This window comes from Microcaecilia unicolor, chromosome 5 (genome assembly GCF_901765095.1).
Source record: "Microcaecilia unicolor chromosome 5, aMicUni1.1, whole genome shotgun sequence".
In the NCBI taxonomy this organism is placed as follows: Eukaryota; Metazoa; Chordata; class Amphibia; order Gymnophiona; family Siphonopidae; genus Microcaecilia; species Microcaecilia unicolor.
Window position 1 is genome coordinate 93,106,488 of NC_044035.1, and position 24,756 is coordinate 93,131,243.

At 39.6% G+C, this 24,756-nt stretch overlaps 1 protein-coding gene across 1 annotated transcript in view; it reads right to left on the reverse strand.

Annotated features, from left to right (window-relative positions):
* Positions 1 to 5,921: 5,921 nt before the first annotated feature.
* Positions 5,922 to 24,756, reverse strand: part of IPMK (inositol polyphosphate multikinase) — a 114,125-nt gene continuing 95,290 nt past the window's right edge. The window contains exons 5-6 of the mRNA XM_030203100.1: positions 20,233 to 20,314; positions 5,922 to 7,503 (exon numbers count right to left, since the gene is read on the reverse strand). Coding sequence (XP_030058960.1) covers positions 6,875 to 7,503; positions 20,233 to 20,314 — 711 coding nt within the window. The 3' untranslated portion in view covers positions 5,922 to 6,874. The remainder of the gene's footprint in view (positions 7,504 to 20,232; positions 20,315 to 24,756) is intronic.

Consider the following 24,756-nt stretch of genomic DNA (forward strand, 5'->3'; position numbering starts at 1 on the left):
CTTACTGCAACTTACAAGGGCTTAGTGCGAGACATGCTGAGGCATCCTGTGGTAAAATCCCAATGTGTGCGTGCGCAAACCATGCACTAAAATTTTTTTCTGAATTTTTCTCAGAGGGGGCAGGTCTGGGGTGGAAAGTAGGTGTGACACAGTGAATAAGTTAGTGCAGCCACATTAACGAGTTAGCCCTTACGGCCTACAAAATGGGTGGTGTTGGTAAGGGCTCACACACTAATTTTTGTTAATAGCAATGTTAGCAAGTGGCCATTAATTGAAGGGCTTATTTCTAAAACGCTAAGTCTAATGTGACTAATATGGACAGCAGGTTTTGAAAATAATTCCTTCAACTGGGAAAATTGGCCATTTTCTGGCTATGGTATAAATGGCCTTAGCGCATGGGACAGAGTCAAATAAGGGTGCTTTAAGACCACGTTTTACCACAGCTTAGTAAAAGGACCCCTTAGATTGTAAACCCTCCAGGGACAGGGAAATACCAACTGTACTTGAATGTAACTCACTTTGAGCTACTACTGAAAAAAGGCATGGACTAAATCCAAAATCCTTTCCATTCCCCTCTCCATTTAGGTGACCTGTTATAAAATTATCTTCTATGAGAATAATCTTATAAACAGGTTGCCCAGTTAAGAGGTCAAGAAGCAGAAATCACAGCTATAATGAAGCTTCGTAAACATATAGTAGCTTGAGTCCTGGTGTAAACGTAAGTGTGTGCAGTACATGCAAACATGAATATTTGATAAAGACTGCATGTAAATCACAACTCTGCTTGTACTCCACCCAAAATCTGCCTCCAAACATGCCCTCACCAGGGTTGCATACAAGCGTACATGTTACTATCACCATGCATACTTGTACACAGGATAATTTTAGAGGGGGCATTTAACTTGCAAAAAATTCTTTCTAAAATTATTCCTATGCATCAGTACCATATCCTTGAATCAAGTATACTCCCATTTTGTAAGCATTCAATTCTGTTTCACAGCTTCTAAAATTACCCCTTTAGGAAGTAATTTTCAAAGTGGTTTCCACAAGCTCAGTCTATTTGCCCATGTAAAAAAAAGCCATCTGAAAATTTCCCATCCTATACAAAGACAGAATTATGCACATTTGCATGGGGAGGGATTAGGGCAAGGATTTCAAAATGTGCACAAATTTATGTATTCAGTTGATGCATATTATTTGTTGTTCTGAAAATTATTGAAGACTTATCTTTTTAACAAATATTTAGAATGATTCTTGACATGCTTTGTTTTATTAATTCTTTGTAACCCGCTTTGATTCTTGTGTAGATATAGGCGGGATATAAATACATGTATGGTATGGTATGGTATGCACATTGTTCTAGTTGAAAAAAATGTCCATACAGAAAAGAGGTGTGTGTAGGGGGAACATTTTTCTTAGGTAATTATGAAAATCAAAGTATGCAAATACTTTGCAGATATGCAAGTAGTTTTAAAATGGCTCTTTTTAATGCAATACCACCATTCTGAGAAAATTCTTCCACTCTGGGTTATCACACTGATATTTCTACTCACATATTACATGCACTCTATTATATCATATATACAGTGCTATAGTTCATTTTGGACCTCTTTTACCAAGCTGCGGCAAAAGGGGGCCTGCACTGGTGTCAGCGCGTGTTTCTGATGCACGCTGAGGCCCCTTTTACCATAGTGGGTAAAAAGTAGGTCTTTCTTTTTTTTCAGGAAATGGCCATGCAGCAAGTGAAGCACTTGCCGCACAGCCATTTCAGGGAGCAGCCCTTACTGCAACCCACTGAGGTGGCATTAGGGGCTCCAGCACTAACCCAGTGGTAACTGGGCAGCTCGTGGCACTGCCGGATTACCACCGGGTACACGCCAGCACTACAAAAATAAAAATATTTTTGTAGTGCTGGATATGATGTGCACTGGGGATAGGAACTACCGCTGGGCTGCTGCGGTAGCCCAGCGTTACTTCCTTTTTAACAAGTGGTAAGCCCACTTTGGGCTTACTGTTGCTTTGTAAAAGGGGCCCTTAAAGCCTTAAGTCTACACACAGATAAGGTGACCTTCCACTAACTGATATTTATGCCAGATAATCATGATAAAATTATTTAGGGCTTAACACAAAGTTAAAAATGAGCCTTAATGAAGAGAACACTAACAACACAACTATAGCAACAATGATATCTAATTAAGGGCCCCTTTTATCAAGCTGCGGCAAAAGGGGGCCTGCGCTGGTGTAGGCACGTGTTTATCACTTGCTGCAATGTTTTTCGGGGGGGGGGGGGGAATCCTTACTGCCACCCACTGAGGCAACAGTAGGGGCTCCCGTGCTAACCCCACGGTAACAGGACAGTGCGCGGCATTGCCAGATTACCACCAGGTACACTCCGATGCTACATAAATAAATATATGTTTGTAGCACTGGAAGGGGTGGGAAGTATTACCGGGCTGCTGCAGTAGCCCGGCGGTACTTTCTGTTTAGCGAGTGGTAAGCTCACGTTGGGCTTACCTCTGCTTAGTAAAAAGGGCCCTCAGAGAGAGGGCATTTGCTTGAATCACAAGCAATTTCCAAGGCAGGCTTTTTTAAGACTCTGAACTGTGACCAGAATTTAAAAGTCCAATAAAATCAGGGAAAACAAACCAATTCTTCAGAAGGTTCAATACAATATTTAAAACAGAAATCACTAAGTAAATCATTACAAAAGCACTGGTGCCCAAATGATTCCCTAAATGCCTTCAGGTGGGTCCTAAGGTGAAGTTCCATTGAAGACATTCAGTCATGGAAAGTTATGAATACATACTAGTGACGTATCAGTAATCATACAACATTATGAGCTTCTTTTACAAAGCTGCACTAGCAATTCCCATGCGGCAAATGAGAGGAAGCCCATAGGAACTGAATGGGCTTTCTCTCATTTGCCGCACTGAGAATCGTAGCGTGGCTTTGTAAAAGAAGCCCTATATTTGCATCATCAATTTTCCATGAATACAGCTTGCATAGTTCAACACAAGCTCCGTTATTCTATTTGCATATTAATGAGGCGCTCTGTATGCATTTGCATTCTTTGCATCTCATTATGTAGCCTGTGATACCTTAAACTGAATACTACAGTGAAATAATGCACAATTTTCTTTCTTTATTTATTTAGGGGTCCTTTTACTAAGCTGCGGTACGCACTAGCGCATGTTTACCACAGTTGAAAAGGGCATACTGCAGAATGCGCTCAGGAATCCCACGGTAATTCTACAATGTGTGTGTACAAAACCTGTACTAGAAAATGTTTATTTTTTCTCTGAGGTGGTGGAGGGTGGACATTTCTGCACTAATCAGCACATCTGCATTCCTATGCGCTGATTAGCACGTGAGCCCTAACCACCTACATAATAGGTGGTGATAAGGACTCATGTACTAATCTTTTTTAATGGCGCAATTAGTGTGTGGCCATTACTTCGGAAAATAGAAAATCAGCCATTTTCCGGCTGCATCACACATGATGTTGGCTTGCGGGAAAGATTTGCAGAAGGGTGCAGTAAGACCACTTTTTAGTGCAGCTTAGTAAAAGGATCCCTTAGATTTTTATCCCATCCTATATAAGCCCTAGGAAGTGTTACAAAATAACATATATAAAACATAAATCCACATCAGAAAAGAAAGCTCTCTAACCCTTACCCAACCCCCAACAACCAAAATATAGCATCATTAATTTCCGAAGCCCTAAAAATGTGTAATTTCCCCCTCCCTCCCAAAAAAAAAAAGTATCAGCAGCCACACTCAAAACCTAACTGGCTACCTAGATATACTTAACCCCCACCCTCTCGTGCTAAATGGCAAATATTGAGCATAATTACCTTAACATACACTAATAACTAACACCCTCCACCCCCCCTCCCCAGCCCGATATCACTGTTGCATTATAATTGGGACTCCTTTCACTATAGGCACTCTGAGTGCTGCCTCTGGGAATAAATACCTTAAATAGGAAATATAACATATCATCCCTTTTACATGGATCTTGAAGGTCTTAATTTTGGTACAGCCTGTGATTTTCTTAGCTTGAAAGTGGGCTTTGAATGGAAATTTTCAGAACCAATGTGATAAACCATTTATTTTTCTTACTACAGTACCACTTATCTCAGAAAAACCTTTAATCCTTATGTAATTTTATGAACCATACTGTGAAGTATTAATTACAGTAATATTTATTCCCCAGTATAACTTCAACTATAAAATAATTCAAATCAGTCCAAATTCATGGCTAAAAAGCAAATTCAAAGGTCACATTTTAAATACTTTAAAAGATATTTGAAGAAAGACTGGGAGAGAAAGGGAAATGTCAATGGGATGAAAATTCTCACCCGCTCACACTATATAACCTGTTCCCTTATATCACAGAAATACATGAAAGATCAACTTAAGAACTCAAAAAAAAAGACCTGTCGAATTTAATACTAGTTCTAGAGGCAATTAATCACTTGGACTGTCATTCCAATTAACGAATGTGGTGGGGGTTATTTTTTATATTAAGGAGTTCCTTTTACTTCTTGCCAGAAAGGTGAAGCCATCATTATCATAACATAAATAGAGGCGGGAAAACTTCAAGTCAATATTCAAATGCATTTATGTGATTAATGTCAGGTATTAACCACATATATGCTTTTCAGAAAATAAAATATTCTGTGCTGGCTAACAGATTTTGGATGAACAAGTCAATGTCAGGTCAAAATTTAGCCATATAAAATTAAGAAGAACCAGGGCATTCTGGGGCCAAGGCTAAAAGCTTATAGAGACTACACATGTTCTACATAAAACAGGGTCAATAAATATCAGTTATAAGGGATCAATCATTTGCTTATCATTAAGCAGCAGCAGCAGCCATGGGTCCAAATAATGTTCCTTTTTTAAATAAACTTTTTTGAATTAAAAGACAATTCAATAATTCCTATTAGTTCAAATATTTCCTGAACTAGTTTGGACTGGATCTTTACATTGTCCATTTCTTGATTTTGGAATACTCAAAATATGTTAAACCTACTTTTGCACATAAAAGAACTATAAAATTCACCCTAAATGCTGCACAGCTTGTTCAGTCACACTTGATATCTCCAGCAAGCAGACTGTCAAACCTTTTACTAGCAAAAGCAAAACACAACATACATAGGCAATAGATTTTTTAAAAGGATATTTTTTATGCAAATACCCTGGGTGTTCCCTAGGGACCCCATTAGCTCTTCTTTAATGGCTAAGGAAAGACCAAGTTAAGAAGTGTGAACCATTTTGATAAAAGATGCAATATAATTATCCAGTACTGCTTAACCTTAATACTAGACCTGTTTATAGCCCTTTGAGGACTGGAGTGGGACAATCAGCATTCTTGGTTATCCAGTTCTTCTGAAACACTTGAGCCTACTATGAGATGAAACATATTTATGTTAAGATGGTCACCTCGGTAGATGCCCAAAAAAGTTTTACTTGTTTAAAAACTGCAAGCATTATCAGACTATTCCTTTTCTTGCAGAAAACACACACACACAATACATTTTTGTTCCTCATGTTAGGATTTTTCCAGTTATTTTTCTCTCCTTGATTTCAGTTTCATATACTCTAGGCAGCAAAGGACAATGCCAAGGACCCCACCTTGTCCCAATTACACTGAAGACAATTATCTCATCTAAGAATTGCTTCCTCTCATTTGCCACACCGCGAATCGGTGACATGGCTTTGTAAGAGGCCCCTAATGCTATGATAACAAATGGAGGTAAACCTGATCCTCATTGCCAGAAAACCATTAATCAGTACTGTAGCTAAGAGTGATGCCACACTGAGGACAATGATCAACATCATACTAGTCAATCCTCTAGTCACATATGATTTGTGAACAGATAGTAAATGCCACATTAGAGGAAAACAGCAAAAAAACTTTTATGCGTAAATCTTTAAATTATGGAAAATGTTAATGCCTTTTAACACATTGATGGGCCTCCTATTTCTCAACAAATTTTCATTTCATGTTGAAATTTATATTTCCCCTTCTGTCAGATTTTATTACTGTGAAATATGAAAATGATGATCAGAAACTGAACCATGAAACCAATACTATAAAAAATACAACATGTATTTTTAAACGCTACTGATTGAACTCAACATATTCTTACTCCTTTCAGAAGAAAAGGCAAAGGAACCCTGAGGAGTGTATGAAAACTTCAAGTTTTTAAAAACATTTGTACTTTTCTATAAAAAAATATCATTTTGTACATAAGGGAAGAATCACACTTCTGCCAGCATGTGTGCTAACCCTACAACACTGCAACCATATGAGGTTTCAATTTTTTTCCCATTACTAAGTAAACGTGGATTTTATAGCACTCCTTCGGACTCTTGCTCCCTCTTCCTTCAAGAGTAAAAAGGACCCATTCTGTGAAATAACAATTTAAAAAAATGTTTCAGTATAAGTTATCTGTCTGTGACTTACTGACCCTTTTAGGTCACATTTAGATTTTAGTAGCTTCAGAGGTATAATAGTGCTTGAGGGAATCATCTAAGTGCAAGATGGATTCTATAGGTGCCATTTAGTATACATAATTTCATCCATTCTGAACAATCAAATGTTTTACCTAAGTAAGTTCGTACAATCTCCTTTTTACTTCACGAACTGTCACCTTTTCCTAACTTCCTAATGAGTTAATTTACCATGTAGTTTTCCTGAGTAAGGTTATAAAAAGTTAAACCCTTCTACCAATCATACAAAGGCAGACATCCTATTGTAGAATCATAATTCAAACCAAGTTAAATAGCTCTGCAAGTATAGAAACTTTTATATTTTGTTGCTCTTCATTATTGGCCCTTCACAACAAGAAATGTGGTGAAGAATTCAATCATCTAAAATATTTTGTAGCACAACAATCAAATGTTTCAGCCCATATATATATCCTTCATCTTTCGTGTTGCTAGGAAACACATGAGCAAAATCTATCATTCGTACTTCCACCTCAGTATTCTTTGTTAGCTCTGGGGATGTACTGCAGAACACATTTTCCAGTTGGGTTAAAATGTTTCCATTTAAATGCTCTTGTGGAACACAAGAACTGTTCCATAATGTACCTTTCTCCAGGTTTTCTACTTTCTGTGAAACCTGACTATGGCCACTCTTAGAGCATGCCTTTTTGTGCAGTCCATACATTTTAGACACATTTTTGTCTACACAGGACTCCATTTTTCCATTCTCTGGAGGACACGTGACATGAATGTTGTTGTTATACTCCAGTACTTCTCCATCTGGCATTTGTCCTTTGGGTACGACTACTTTGTTCATCAAGGTTCCATCGCTCAACCTTCCAATCTGCTGAGAAGAACCTTCGTAAACAAACAATAATGAACTTGCATAAAAGTGAAGCTTGTCCTGGCTCTCAAACCACTGTAGAATTTTCTGAACTTTCTGAATGCTGGCAGCAACAGCATCTTTTCTCAAACTGCAGCCATTATGAAAAAATCTTGAAATACCTGCAAGTATTCAATAAAAAGGTAATTATGGCAAAGTCATTAAGAGCAAAGGTGTACCTGATAAATCAGAGCAACAATGCCCTAAGAAATGCTCAGTCATCCTGCTCCAGATTTAATAATGCCGTTCTATTACACTAGTTTTGTATCATGCAATGTAAACATCACAAACTGGCCAAACATGAGCATGGCATCAAAGTACTACACTGCTGTCAGACACTGAAGGTAAGCTATGTTGTCCTGATTTATTCTCTTTTTACTCTTATTTCAACAGCTCAACAAAATTGTAAGTCAACAGGTAGGGAAAGCTCAGGGAATTCTTTACAATCCTTTTCTATGGAGAAAAGCCTTTAGTGAGACATGGTTAGACATTCAAAACCAGTACTTAATTTCTATCATTGGGCTGAAAATTCCATTCGTTCTCTCTTGTCTCTCTCTCGAAAATGGCGCTGACCATTTTCGAGAGAGAGACAAGAGAGAACAAATATTACTTGGTGTCTTGATCTTAAAGAACTAGTTCCTGAAAAAGCCTCAAAGGGGTGAAACAGTGGCCCCATAGAACATTTGAGAGTTAAGTGCTGGCTTTCTTTTTTACTAAATTGGAAGATTTACAAGAGTTCACATAAGCTTTCACGGATGAACTTTAAATGATTGCACATATAAAAACGAAAAAAATGGAGTTGTCAGCCCTATGATAGAAATTAAGTACTGGTTTTGAATGTCTAACCATGTCTCACTAAAGGCTACAGTCCTTTAGTTTCTGAGGGCTTATCTCCATAGAAAAAGATTCTTTCAGCATTTTTGAATATTACATGCTAATGCTTGAATATTTTTAGTATTAGATTAACTTATTTTGTATTAGTATTTGCTGCATCTTACTGTATTGTTGTACATTCTTTACAATCCCTCTGCATATGAGTGGGGGGGGGGGAGGGGTTGGTGTGTGTGAATGTATGTTTGTGTGCTTTCTGTGTGTCTAATCTGGAGATGATAGCAGTTTGAAAGATGCAATTCCTTAATCACTGTTACAGTAAATCAGTGAATGTACACTGCAGCTGTTGGAACTGCTTCTACTATGGAAATTTATTGGGAGATTTTCTGGCGGGGGGGGGGGGGGTTATTTCTTTTGCACCCCTACTACATGCAAAACCTTTACTTCTACAGTACATCTTCCTCCAGATCACCATCTTCCTTCCTGAGACTACAGCAGCCTTCTTGTCCTCCTCCCCTGCTGCCTTTCCATTGGCTGGATTCTTCTGCTAGCTACAACTGAAGCAAGTATGGAATGCTCACACTGGGGAAGGAGGGGTGAGAGGAACTAAAGAACTGAAGAAAAATGTCTGCATATTACCCATCCTACCTAGGATTACCATACATCAGGATTTCCCCAGACATGTCCTCCTTTTCAGAGGACTGTCAGGGATCCGAGCGGTTTTTTCCAGCCAGCCTGTATGTAAGGATTTCTCAGCTGTGGCCTTCTCCCTCCCCCCGAACCTACCACACACAGTGTGCCCTGGTGATCTAGTGGCATCTTCGGGGCAGGAAGGAACCCCACTCTTTCCTGCCCACTGCCACTGACTTCCTCGCTGTCGCCGCTTCTTGATAATGGCTGCCAAGACTTCCAGTGATGGCCTCATGAGACTTCTTGGAAGTCTTGTGAGGCCACCGCTTGAAGTCTCTGCAGCCACTTTCAAGAAGTGGCAGCAGTGAGCAGGTCAGCGGCAGCAGGCAGGAAAGAGTGGGGTTCTTTCCTGCCCTGAAAAAACCACCAGGGCTGTACGGTAGGCCCAGGAGGGAAGGGAGAGAAGGGGACAAGCTGCCCATGCATGGAAGGAAGAGAAGGGGGCAAGCTGCTTGTGGATGGGAGGGAAAGGAAAGGGGGACATGCTGTTCATGGATGTTTGCTATTTTGGAAATGCACTTCTGTTACTTTTACCAGTATTTTCACTGCTTTTAGAATTTGACTTTCTTGGGTGGTCAAGATGACTGTGTAGCTGAGGCGAGGCTGGGGGCATTTTTTTTTTTTGTGTATTTTCTATTTTGTCTCCACAAATATGGTAACCCTAATCCTAACACCTTCCAGACATTAATGTAAAATTCTGCAGACTTCTGAAAAAAGCCAAACAGTAGGACCCCTGCCCCCCCCCCAAAAAAAAAAAACATGTGAACATAAAGTATGTGCAAAGTTTCTCAATGGATTAAATCTAGCCTTACCCATGGCAAACAGGGGTAGTTGTGGGGTGACTAGCTTTGAGGGTGGGACAGTTGCAGGAGTGAAGTTTTGGGGGGTTTGGGGTAGCTTGTGAGGTGCTGTGTCAGTTGTAAATAGAGTAGATTTTGTGAGTGGGGTAGTTTGCATAATGCTGGGGCAGCTGTGGTGGCTTAGTTTTGGGGGATAGGGGCAGTTTGCAGGGTGGTGAGGCAGTTGGAGTAGTTTTCTGAAATGGTGCAGTTTTAGAGAGTGGAACAGTTTGGTAGTGGTGTGGCAGTTGCAGTAGATATTTTGGGATTTGGGAGCAGTATGCCGAGTGGTAGTTTATGGGTGTGGAGGAGATGCATGGGTAGTTCTGGGGGATAAGCAAGTTTGTGGGGCAGAGGTTCAGCAGTTGCAAGGAGGCGTAGTTTTGCGGGCTAGGAGCAGCTTGGGGTTTGGAAGAGTAGGGAATTCCCATCTTTTAAACTGCCTTGCCCTGTTCTCTAACTGCTGTATTTCACTCTAAGGGGGTCTTTCACTAAAGATTAGCTCGAGTTATCTGAAGCAGGGCCCACTGGAATAAAATGGGACCTGATGCAGATAAAGCTAAGATACTTACCTGTAGCAGGTATTCTCAAGAGGACAAACAGGCTGATTGTTCTCACATGTGGGTCAACGTCCGTGGCAGCCCAGGAATCGGCAAAAATTTTGCAAGCAAAATAAATACAATGTCTTTTCAGAGAGCTCCGTTGCACGAGCAGTGCGAACGGCTTCCCGCCCACAGCGCGAGCATGCCTCCTTAGTTTAATCAAAAAGCATAAAGACAAATAAACAACAACTCCAAAGGGGAAGAGGGCAGGTTTGTGAGAACAATCAGCCTGAAGTCCTCGGAGAATACCTGCTACAGGTAAGTATCTTTACTTTCTCCGAGGACAAGCAGACTGCTTGTTCTCACATGTGGGTATCCCTAGCAACCAGGCTCACTCAAAATAATGAACATTGGTCAATTGGGCCTCGCAACGGCAAGAACATAACATAGATTGACCTGAAACCAAATTCAACTAACAGAGTGTAGCCTGGAACAGAACAAAAATGGGTCTAGGGGGTGGAGTTGGATTCTAAACCCCGAACAGATTCTGCAGCACTGCCTGTCCAACCCAACTGTTGCATCAGGTATCCTGCTGAAGGCAGTAGTGAGATGTGAATGTGTGGACTGATGACCACGTTGCAGCCTTGCAAATCTCTTCAATGGAGGCCAACTTTAAGTGGGCCACTGACACAGCCATGGCTCTAACATTATGAGCCGTGACATGACCCTGTAGAGTCAGCCCAGCTTGGGCCTAAGTGAAGGAAATGCAATCTGCTAACCAACTGGAGATTGTGCGTTTTCCGATGGCGACTCCCCTCCTGTTGGGATCGAAAGAAACAAACAATTGGGCGAACTGTCTGAAGGGCTTTGTCCGCTCCACGTAAACAGCCAATGCTCTCTTGCAGGCCAAGGTATGCCAACTGCGCTCGCCAGTGCGGGTATAAGGAAGAGGAAAGAAAGTGGCAAGGTAATTGACTGTTTAAGACGGAACCTCCGACACCACCTTTGGCAGGAACTTAGGGTGCGTGTGGAGGACTACTTTGTTATGATGGAACTTGATAAAAGGTGCATGCACCACCAACCCTGAAGCTCACTGACCCTATGAGCTGAAGTAACAGCCACCAAGAAAATGACCTTCCAGGTCAAGGTACTTCAGATGGCAGGAATTCAGTGGCTCAAAAGGTGCTCTTATCAGCTGGGTGAGAACGACATTGAGATCCCATGACACTGGTGGAGGTTTGACAGGGGGCTTTGACAAAAGCAAACCTCTCATGAAGCAAACACACTAAAGGCTGTCCCTGAGATAGGCTTACCTTCTACACGGTGATGATAAGCACTAATTGCACTAAGGTGAACTCATACGGAGTTGGTCTTCAGACCAGACTCTGACAAGTGTAGAAGGTATTCAAGCAGGGTCCTGTGTAGGACAAGAAAGAGGATCTAGGGCCTTGCTGTCACACCAGACAGCAAACCTCCTCCATTTGAAAGAGTAACACCAATCTTGAAATCATATCGAATATAGACCTGGTGCATCCATCCTCTTGTTTGTCAAAATCATGGAGGGGTGGTCACCGCCCCAGTTGACATCTTATTTGGACCGTTTCAATATTTTGCATAGTCTCAATCGGGTTTCTGTACTAATTTTAGTACGGAGACAGTGGTTGGTTCTATTTAGATACTGCTAGATCTATATTAAGAAACAGGAAATTATATTAGAGGAGGTGGGACATCATAGAGGCACGATGATGGCACGCAAAGTTTCTCATAAAAATAAAGAAAAGAAAATTTTAAATCATGCACACAAGTTCACAATAAAGAGTGTACGCTACCTGTAAAAATGGGAGTTCAGCAGTTCTAAAGTAAGTGCAGGCTTATAGTGAAAGTGGGAGCTCAGCAGTTCTTTTATTTATTTATAATATTTCAAACCTTATTCACAAGATATACCTTGTTACAAGAAACACAGAGATATTATCTGAAATAACAAAAAGAAGATTCTATTCTAAAGTAAATATTCCTCTTTTCTTACACCACTAATTTAGAGGGGGAGGTCAGTAAATGGAAGAGAACATATATCATATTAATTCATAATAGGCAATAAAGCCTGACCCAAACCACGGACTATTTTACAATTACGTTGCTCACCCTAGTCCCGAAAGTCATTTGGTAATTTTCTTTAAAGCAATAAAGCTTTTCAGCTGATCTGGGGTTTATAGAAAACATATTTATTACCCACATATCTTATCATACATTTGCACGGGTATGCCAGTAAAAAACTGGCCCCCAGTGCTTTAGTATCTTCTCTTAATGCAAGAAACTTTCTCCGTTTTTCCTGAGTTGCTCTTGTAACATCCAAATAGATCCAGATTTGTGCACCCAAGAATTCTTTTAAAGCATTTTTAAAATATAACTTCATTATTGAGTTCAGTCTTGCTCAAAGACTAGAGAAATGAGAATATCAGACAAATATTTTTTTAAACAATTCAAGGGCACTCAGTTCTACCATTTTTGGAAAATTCCAATATTCGCAAATTGAGCCGCCTGTTAAAGTTTTCAATCTGATCGATTTTGTTATGAATAATAACTTTATACTTAATCAGGCACTCAGTTGTGGTTTTTAATGAACTTAGTTCTTGTTGGAAAAGTATTTTCTGGCTATCAGTATCTTGCTTGATTTTTTCTACAGAGTCAGACAAAAGATCAACTTTAGTCACCAAAGAAGCAGTGTCCGAAGCAGCTTTTGTAATTGTCTTATTCAAATGCTGTAACATTATCCAAAGCTTCCTAGGGTTACCTCTGTGGGAGCTAATAGCTCCTGCTGTAAATCATCTGCAGTCTTCCCGGGCGAGGCTCCATCTGTCGAGGATTCCTCAGCCTCTCCTTCAGAGGCTTCTGAAAACTCTGCCTCCTTCTTGTGCTTGCTGGACACAGAGGAGGGTTAAGATCTGGCGAGGAAAGAGTTGGTTACTAGCCCCAGGGGAGTCGTCGCTCCTCCACACGCTCCCACAGCAGGGCTCCTCCCTCCTTCCTCCCGTGGTGTGCTCGTAGCAAAACTATCAAGGGTCGACTGGACTAGCTGTGGTGGTTTCCTGCCACGGATGGCAAGCTTTTTACCACCCCTTTCGTTTTTGTATGCGGCATCTTTCAAAGAGAAAACTATTGTGTTTAAGATAGAAAGGGAAAAAAAACATCCAGAGAGCCTCGATGCGTGCTAACAGGCAGCGTCCGCCATCTTGAAACGCCACCCCTCGGAGCTCAGCAGTTCTGATGGAAGTAGAACTTATACATCAACTCTACAAAAGGAAAAAGATGATAAAAACCCAACAAGGAATAAATCATAAGGAACATGCAAGAACTAAACCCCTACCTTATGAGGTTAGCAGAACAGCATCTCATCTCAGAACACTAGCGACAAAACACCAGATGGACCAGACCCAAACAACCTGGACACACTTTCCAATCCATCCAAGGTATATGAGAATCAGAATTCAAACCTGGAGATCATGAAGCTGGCAGATGCCCTGCAGGCAAACTCCCACTGACCACACTGATGGAAGTGCAAATCAAATGGGGATAGTAAACCTCTCGAGCTACTAATTATCACAGCATGAGACCTCTGTACTGTCTAAAGGACTTTCATTTTGTCTTTCCAGCAAACTAGATGAAATTCAACTATACTCAGACCTGAAGAATTCTTTAGAAAAACTCCGCATGAAGGTATATTTCTACAATAAAGAGACTCCCAAAAGACTGGAATACAATTTTAAACAAAAGAGTACGTATTTCTTGTCACACAAAGGACAAAACAACTAGACACAACACAGAAAGTTTCAGACATAGGGTGAAATCACAACGTTCCAGCAAACAAAAGAAAATTCTGTACAAATTCTCTCCACCAGAAAAAGAGTGGCTATAAAAACTCTACAAAATAACCAAACATTATCATCAAACCTGAAGACAAAGGACGCTCTGCAGTGATTATAGACACACAAAAATACATTGAAGGAGGACACAGACAGCTCTCAGACAATACATACTATATGAAACTAACTGAGGAACCCACACAGGATTATATTAAATAGTTGAAAAATCTTATCAAACACTTCTAAAGCAAGTAAGCCACATCTTTAAAAACTCATACCAAACCATCCTTCTGTGGGCACATTCTACATGCTACCCAAAATCCACAAACTTGGCAGACCAATCATATCTGGTACTGGCACACTTACAGAGGAAATATCTGGACTTAGAGGACATTCTTAAATCCTTCATGCACAAGACAACAGCTTCATACAAGACACCACACACTTTCTGAACAAATTAAACTCAAGCAGTTACCACCAAGTGCTTCTCTTTTCACAATGGATGTTGAATCACTATACTGCAATATTCCCCATGCAGATGGCACAGCTGCATGTGATTAATTCTTAAAAACATCCAACCTGGACCACCAATACTCACCAGAAATTATTACAAAATTAATCAAATTTATTCTAACTCACAACTATTTCTACTTTAATAATGATAACTATCCGCAAATCATGGGCACTGAGATGGGCACCACGATGGCACACAATATGCTAATCTCTTCATGGCTGAACTGGAAAGAGAATTTTTCAATACATATCAGACTAAATCCCTAAATAGTACTGATATATTGATGACATTTTTATGATTTGGTTTAGGCGAGAAGAGACTCTCAAACAATTTCACAGTTCTTTCAATATATACCATCCTACAATCGAATTCCAAAATTGACTATTCTTCAGACAAAACAATATTTTAGACACCACAGTTCCATCAGCAATGGCTATATACAGGAAACCTACAGACAAATGCAGTTACCTCCACAACTCCATCTTCCACTCTTCAAAATGCAAAATGTCTACTATACACAGCCAAGCCACAAGATACCATTGTATCTGATCTAATCCCAGAGACAGAGATAAACATCTCAAAATCCTGACAGAATCCTTCAAACAAAAAGGGTACAACCCCAAAATAATCTCCAAGAATATTGCCTCTTCCCTTAAAATACCCATGGAAAACCTATTGCAGTACAAGGAAAAGAAAGCCACAGAGAGAATCCCCCTTATAGTAACATATAAGGGCCAGAGCTAGAAAAAATCATAAAAGATCTACAGCCACTAGTCCAGCAGGATGAACTACTGAAAGATATTCCCAGCCCATCAGTGCTGCCTTCTGACAGCCCACCCAATTTAAAACACAAATTAGTGAAAAGCAAGCTTCCGATAGAAAGCTCAAAAAGAAAGAGAGTGGCACACATCCCTGCAATATATTTATTTTAAAATTTTTATTCTGCTTGATCCATCGTTCTCAGTGGATTACATAACTACATATCTAAAAACAAATAAAACAACAAAAGACACTTCAAAATATTTAACAAATCAAAGTCCTGAAGCAAATATTAGCATGGTCATGCATTACCCCAGCTGTAGGCTTTCATGAACAATAATGCTTTAAAGCTCTCTTTTAAATTCTTTAGTCTGTAATATTCCGTATTTGCAAAGGAAATTTATTCCAATAAACTGGTCCACAGCATTTTAAAAATTTTACTTCTGTATTCACTAGAGTGGGTATCACATGATGAGATGGAATATCCAACAGTTGCTTGAATTGGATGATACACATGAAGTCTCGTTGCTAATATCTCTGAAACTTGTTATGTAAATATCTTAAACACCAAACAGGCCATTTTAAATTGAATCCAATATTCTATAGGTAACCAATGCAGGCTTTTCAGAACTGGTGTTATATGATCAAAATTAGTCATTCTAACCAAAACCCTAGTCACCGAGTTCTGAGCGGTCTGTAAAGATTGTGTCTTCTGAAGTCCTAACAGCAATACACTTGTGTATCAAAACATGGAACGATTAAACTCTGTACCACCATTCTAAAATTTCTTATCAATCTCAAGTTAAAATATACATATTTAATCATTTTTAGTGCATGTGCTTCATTGTCAAACACACAAAAGAAAGGTCCAAATCTCCCATGAAAACGAAACAAATCACAAAAAATGGCGGAAGATAAACCCAAACAGACCAAAACCAAGGGAGTAAGAGCGCCAGAAAAGTTTAATTAGGACCCTACACGGTCCTTGTTTCGGCCAACAGGCCTTCCTCATTGTCAACCATCATCCAAAATAACACCTAGAGCTCTCAATGTCCTAATAGGAATAGATTCATTATCATACTGAAACATTGTTGGTGAGTCATATGTCATCTATAACATAATCTGAGATTTGTTAATGTTTATTTCAGACTATTTGCAAAATTAGTCTCCATAGTCTGAATTGTATACCAAAACAGTTGAGTAACTGACAAAGAGGTATCAAAAAGACACTGAAGAGAATACAGATACAGGAACCTTGAGGGACACCTGTCTTTATTTGTTACATTTGTATCCCACAGTTTCCCACCTAGTTGTAGGCTCAATGTGGCTTAATCATGCCAGAGAGCTGTGTTGCCAGACTCCAGAGTAACAAATACAAGGTGATGTTGTGGGAGGATGAAGGTTCGTATGGTAGGATCACATAAAGTAATCCTACAACGGGAGAGTTGTGTAGTGACTATTATGAACTTTAATGTTGGGTGTCGCAGAGATCAGGCATTTACGTTGGATCGGTAGGGTAAGCCTTTTAAACAGATGAGTGTTTTCTGAAGTGTAAGTGGTCATATATGGTTTTCAAAGGCTTTTGGTAGAGCGTTCCACACTTGGACACTGATGTAGGAAAAGCTGGATGCGTACGTTGATTTGTATTTGAGACCTTTGCAGCTTGGGTAGTGGAGATTTAAGTACATTCATGTTGATTCGGATGTGTTTCTGGTTGGTAGGTCAATAAAGTTCTGTCATGTGTACCGGTGCTTTACCGTAGATATTTTGTGAACCACCGTGCAGATTTTGAAGGCGATGCATTCTTTGATTGGGAGCCAATGTAGTTTTTTCGCAGAGGGGTTTTGCGCTTCAAATCGGGTTTTTCCGAAGATGAGTCTTGCTGCCCGTGTTTTGTGCGGTCTGAGGTTTGTTCTTTGCATCCCACATAAATTCCATTGCAGTAGTCCTGTGTGGCTTAGTACCATTGATTGTATCAGGTTACGAAATGTTCCCTTGGAGAAACTGTTCGCACATTTGAGTTGCCCATTGAGTAGAACATTTTCTTCGTTGTGGATTTACTTGGCGCTCTAGTCTTATGTTGCGGTCCATGTAATGCCGAGGATTTTCAGGCAGAAGGTGTGGTCTGGGGTGCTGATAGTGTAGGGTTGTCCGTGATGTGTTGGGATGAAAGATGAGACAGTGTGTTTTTTCTTTGTTGAGTTTTAGTTGAAATGCATTGTCCAGGAGTCCATGGTGTTCAAGCCGATCTTGATTTCGTTAGCGATTTCTGTGTAAGGGTATGTATATGGTGACATCGTCCTGCATAGATGAAAGGTTTAAGGCCTTGGTTGGCTAAGGTCCTTGGCTAGTGGGGTCATCATTAGGTTGAATAGGATTGGCGATATCAGTGATCCTTGTGGTACTCCGCAGTCTGCTTTCCACAGTGAAGATATGTTTGATTTTCATTTTACTTGATATGTAAGTCTTTAACAACTTATACTCTGATAAATCATTTCACTGAATGACACAAAGCCTCTATTTTTTTTAGAAAGGATTCAAACCAATACTGTCCTTGTATTCCAATTGCCTTCAATCTATTATCAAAATAACATGATATATAGTATCAAAGGCAGCGGATACATCTAAACTTACGAAAGAAAACATTGACCATTACTAAGCCTGCTCTTACCACATGAAACAGAGACAACAAGCGAGTGTCAGTGTCATGGACTGACTGAAAACTGGACTGATTGGGGTTTATCTATATCTAGATGCAAACTGTGCCAACACATTTCACAGGATCCCACAGTCATTCACATGGGAAAAATTCAGTATAAGGGGATTCTTCACATGCTCATCTTCAAACGTGGTATGTATCATTCAGTGTAAAAAGGTGTGAAGGAGGGTGTATATTGGAGAAACAAGCCAGATGCTAAAGATGAGATTTAATCTACCTAGATATCATATGAACCTGACAATGCCAACCAGGATGTCACCTCTGTGGGACAGCCTTTACAAAACCAGAACACTGCATCAATGATTTTATGGTGAGAATACTAAAAGGAAACTTTAAGACAATCCAGGAATGTAGATCTTTGAAGTCAAAATGTTAAATTTTCTGACACCCACTAGACAGGGCTTAACAAAGACCTCGGATTTCTAGCCCATTATAAACCATACAAGCCTCGCCTTTGTCACCATCCCTCTCTCTCCCTGTTCTCACCTAACCCACCCCACCCTCTTCCTGTGAGACTGTCAATGGAATGCTTTTGTGTTGTTTCACTTATATATTCTGATATTTGTCTACATTTGCTTATTTCTGATCTGAAGAAGGGCTACCTTCAAAAGCTAATCAAAAAATGTAAAGTTAGTCTAATAAAAAAGGTATTATCTTATTTTCTTTTATATGTTTTGTTTTATTTCTATTTATTACCTTTAAAAGTGGACTAACCCGGCTACCACAGCACTTTACTCAGCTTATTGTCTATACTGACACCTAGATCTTTTTCTTGGGTGCTGACTTCTAAGGTGGACCCTAGCATCAGGTAACTATGATTCAGATTATTCTTTCCAGTGTGAGGAACTTTGCATTCGTCCACATTAAATTTCATCTGGTAGTGGTTTGGGCAGGCCAATGTTATCAATATGACTACCGCAGGTTAAAACCACTACCACAGGGTGCACTCAAGCATCCTGTGGTAATTTTTGGATTGGTGCACACGTCCCATACACTAAAAAATACTTTTTGAGCACAGGGGGCATGTTTGGGGGCAGAGAGTAGGCATGCTACATTGCTACAAGCTAACCAATTAGTGTGGGGTTAAGCGCAGGAGCCCTCATCATCTAGAAAATAGGTGGCAGCAAGGTCACATATGCCAATGACCATAGCTAAAAGGGAAATTAGTGTGTTGCCATTAATAGAGCAAATGGAAAATGCAGCAATTTTAAAGCCGCAATGGACTTAGCACATGGGAAAGCCCCGCGCTAGTGATAGCACTGGCCACTTTTTAGTGCAACTTAGTAAAAGGCCCCCTTAATTTTTAAATTTTCTATATTATGCTATTGTATTTCTATATAAATTTATTTATATTTATTATGTTATTGTATTTTGTTGTAAACTACTTTAAAACTTTGCTTATTAAGCAGTATATCAAGTTATTAAATAAATCACATAAAATCAAACTACTACTTTAATGCATTTTGAATGCATTTTTTAGATAGTGATGTGAAAAATGCACAGGGATGTGAACACATTTACAACACACTGCATTCCAGTGTCTGAACCAGGTTAATTTGCATTTTTGGTTATCCTGAAAACCAGACATGTTGATGACTCATGAAGACTTGTGCTGAGGACCATCAACTCAACTGCATCTCAAATAAAATCCGGTAAATTAAAGCATATATTTAAGATAGTCATTTTGTAGTAAGTAGGCATGCCAAAATGAGCATTAGGAAATTGGAAGTTCAAGGGTAGGTGATCAGACACTGTTCTAAAAATCTTTAGCAAATGAAATAATCTTCACACAAGCACATACAGATCTTATATTAACCTAAAGCAGTTTATTTTAATATGACAAAGTATAAAAAATGTTCAAGGATCTTAGTAATCCATTCCCTAACATCATGTTCAAGAATCATCAGATTTTAAGCAAATGTTATTGTTATGCTCATTAGCTCTAACCAATTGCTTATACATTTCCAAATACAAACAATGTTCCCATTGGCAAATAAACACAATATATGTATTCTTAAATTGGGAACTATACTAGTGTATAAATTTATATATGCTGAATAAACACAAGCCCCTGACATTTATATTTATATTCCTTACCATCCCTTATTGTTTCTTTAGTCAGACTCCTTCCATAGTGCTGGTTTTGTGTCTCATAACTGTCAGAATTAACCTGATAAACCTGGAAAAGAAGGGAAAGGAAAAAGTAAATATTCAGTTCTGCATTTATATTTAGTAGCTTTCTACAGTTATATAAAACCTTACTAAAAAAATTACTATGGAGTATATCAAGTTAATATACAATGAATATACTGGTCAGCACTGCCCTCTAGTGCTTTCTTTAGCGGCATGCTATCCATTATCAGCAATTTTTAAAAATGTAAGCAGGTAAATAAGTGTGGTATTTTATTTTACTGCAGCAAAAAGTCCTCTACTGCCATTATAAGTCCAAGAACTATTATGCTAATCATCATTATAAAATTGTGCAAACACCATGAATACATCTTAAGTATGATGACTACGTATCCATTTATTAAACAAAGTAAATTATGTAGTCCTAAAGCTCGGCCATAGCACTGGTGAAGAAGATCTGGATTTATATCTATCATTTAACAGGACATCAAAAAAGTGACATGCTCAAGCTCCCCAAAGGGGTGACTACAGTGAACCCTGCTGGCATAACTGCAGCACCTAAGTTTAGTCTTGCAAGAGGCTTTCTGCCAGCCCTCTGGCAGGAAGGGACCCTTGGTTCACCCAGTATGTTATCTGGGAAAGGGGCTCGAAAAGTGCAAGAATAAATGCAAACACACAAATTTAAAAAAAAATGTTTTCAACAAAACAGAAAGAAGACCAAAAGTAAAAAGTACAGCCAAGCAAAAGGCAAACTTATATAGAGACTGTAGTACTTCTGTTTCAAAGCATGCACAGGAAAACCTATCTTACTAAAGAAAACTTCTTTCACAATTACATCCACAATGATACCACAAACCTTTAGGTAAAAACTAGGCAGATAACACATAGAAAACTCAATGTGCATTAGCAAATTGAAATACTAAAGCCTGTTTGAAACTGTTTATGAGCCACAGCCCATTCACAGTAATGTCAAATTCTGTGTACACGTGTACAGATTCTTCTAACCTAAATTAAATTGCAAAGTATACAATAATGTAGTAAACTTGTTCAGTAAGTATGGCCAAAAGAGCTGTTATATACTTCAATATCCCACAAACCAACAGTTCAGCCAAACCAATATTGTCAAATAAAAACAAGTCTCCATGAATGCAGCTGTCGATCATAAGAATATAAGAATAACCATACTGGGTCAGAAGGATGGTCTATCTAGCCCAGAATCCTGCTTCCAACAATGACCAACTCAGGCCATAAGTAAATGACAGAATTCCAAAGAGCAGCAAGATTCCATGTTACTGATCCCAGGAGAAAGTAGTGGCTTTCCCCAAAGCTGTCTACCTTAATAGCTGATTATGGACTTTTCCTCCAGGAACTCGACCAAACCTATTTTAAAAACCAGATACACTAACTGCTGTTACCCACATCCTCTGGCAACAGTTCCAGAGCTTAACAATTTTTTTATTTGTTTTACAAGTGCCACTATGGAACTTCATGGAGTATCCCCTAGTCTTTGTACTTTTTGACAGAGTAAACTATCAAGTTATGTTTACCCATTCCACTACATTCAGGATTTTATAGCCCTCAATCGTATCTCCCCTCAGCTGTCTCTTTGCTTTTCCTCATTTCCCTTATCATTTTGGGTTGCCCTTCTCTGTACCTTTTCCAGTTCCACTATATCTTCTTTAAGATGCAGCGACCAGAGCTGCACACAAAACTCAAGGTGTGAACTCACCATGGAGTGACACAGAGGCATTATGATATTGGTGTCATGATGGCCACCTTCCAACCTTCAGGTACCGAGGACAATTTAAATAACAGGTTACAGATTACCAAAAGGAGACCTGCAATTTCATTTCTGAGCTCCTTCAGTACTCTAGGGTATACACGATCCGGTCCAGGAAACTTGCTGCTCTTTAACTTGTCAATTTGGCTTACTACATCCTCCAGGTACACCAAGATTTCTTCCCAAATATGCTAGCTTCTCTAATTTCTATTAACTCTTCATCATCTGTCTGTTCTAGTCAGGCAGACGGTAGTATAGTCCTACCAGCATTTTCTTTCCCTTCACCCATGGAATTTCTATTCATAAGGATTCCACATTACTATCTATTGCCTACTGAATTTTTGTTCTTAGTCTCAATTCCTTCTTTAACATATAGTGCCATCCCCCCCCCCCCCCCCCCCCCCCATTTGATTCACCCTATCATTGCGATGCAATCTGCACCCTGGTAACACAGTGTCCATATAGTTATCCTCTTTCCATCAAGTCTCCGAGTTACCTATTGCATCTACCTCTTACTTTAGTGCTATATACTCTATCTCAACTTATTTTTAGGCTTCTAGCATTTGTATAAAGACAATCAAAATATGCTTTTTATTTTTATCCACAAGGATCATTTGTCATCTTTACTCTGCTCTACTAACTTTTGCTTTTGTTGCTGTCTCTCTATTGGGATGCCCTAACTTCCCTGTTTTGATCATACCTCAAAGATACCTCACGCCAAACCATGTGCTCCCAAACGACTGTCGGCCTTCCCTCAGACTCTAGTTTATCTCCTTTCTAAATGTTAGTACCAGCAGCATGGTTCAGTTAAGGTGGAGCCAATCTTTTTGGAATAGCTCCCCTTCCCCAGAATGTTGCCCAGTCCCTAACACATCCAAATCCCTCTTCCCTGCACTGTCTCATCCACACATTGAGACTCTGGAGTTCTGCCTACTTCTTGGGACCTGTGCGCGGAACAGGCGCACTTCTGAAAATGTTACCCTAGAGAATCAGAATTTCTGCTTTCTGAGATTCTGAATTTGACTTCCAGAACCTCCTTCCCATATTTTCCATTGTCTGTAGTAGCCACATGCACCATGACAGCCTGCTCCTCCCTAGCACTATCTAAAATCTTATCTAGGTTAAGAACATAAATGTTGCCATACTGGGATAGACTGAAGCTCCATCAAGCCCAGTATCCTGTTTCCAACAGTGGCCAATCCAGATCACAAGTACCTGGCAAGCTCCCAAAAAATAAAACAGAGAAGGAGAGTTATCTGCCTTAGGACATGACGTAAGCGAAGTAAAAACCCAAAATAATTGTCTAGAATAGCTAAGGGCTTTAGTTATGTGGTCAGAAAAAAGATATTTTAGCCAATCTTATTTGTAAGCTGTAAAATCTCCGACATGACTTACAGCATGCCTGGTCTTCTAAGGAGCCATTCTGATGTTCTCTATAGTACAAGTAGCAGAGATTATAAAATGGCAACATGCACATGTATATGTGTGTCAGAAAAATGTTGAGGTGGGAGGGATGTGCATGCTGATAAGCTACATGTTTGCTTCCAAAATCGCTAGCAGCTGTGTGACATTTTACAATTGGTCTATAAACATTAAAATAAGTACATGTGGTAACCATTAACTATGGCATTTTGACACCTGCCTTTACAATTTTAACCACTAGATTTCCACCACCATTTTGAAATCCCAATTAGCACTTACACCAATCTCTTGATCTGGGGGCTGCGGGTTGTGCACACCTGATGGCCAACTGTTGCCTAGAATCTACTTCAGATGGCTGGAAAAGGGAAAACGCTTTCCTCTACAGCAGGGTCTGGCCAGAGAAGTAGAAGCACTATATTGGGTGATAAGCAGAAGGTGCTCTGTGTGTATTTTAATGTTTGTATCGCCAGACAGTGGAGCAGAAGATATTTGGGAACACTTCTGATTTCAGTGCAGAACAGCTTACAAATGTAGCAAGATTTTTGGGAAGGGAAATCGTATTTTTACTTGGGGGGGCTAATGTTTTTACTGCCTTGTAAATAGTTACAGGTTTTAAATGATGGGGATACTGAAACCTTGTTTTAAATTGTACGGGGAGAGGAGCAGCAGGATCCCAGTGTTCCCACAGTATGGCTGGTAGGTGTAACTGTAGCAAACTGAATACAGAAGAGATTATACCAGTGGTTCCCAAACTTTTTTTGGTTCATGGCACCCTTCGTGTCCGAGCAATTTTTCGCGGTACTCCCCCCTCCCCGACACCAATCTTCACCCCTTCCCCGGCCACATAGGTCTCTGCCCCCCCCCCCCCCCCCCAACCACACAGGTCTCCATCTTTTTCTCTGCACAAATATTAACAGTGCTAGGGTGTCCCTATAAACAGCACTCTAAATGACACACTGATTATGATTTATAACAAACTACTACTCTAACTATGAAAAGTTATTCTATTATTATACTTCCTCTTTGTACATCTGTATGCTGCACAAGCCAGCATATTTAAAAATATAAGTAAGATTAAATAAAAAATGCTACCAACAATAAAGAATGACAAATAGGATGCAACAACTCATAGGTTTGCTTACTTTGTTTTGAATGGGAATGGAAACAGAGACTGACCTATTGGCTTGGCTTCAACTTTTTGACTTCATCCCATCTCCTGTTTTCATCAAACCTCCTTTGTAGTCACCTCTGCGAGTCCCAAAGGCCATCTGCTCCGTGTCCCCAGTGGC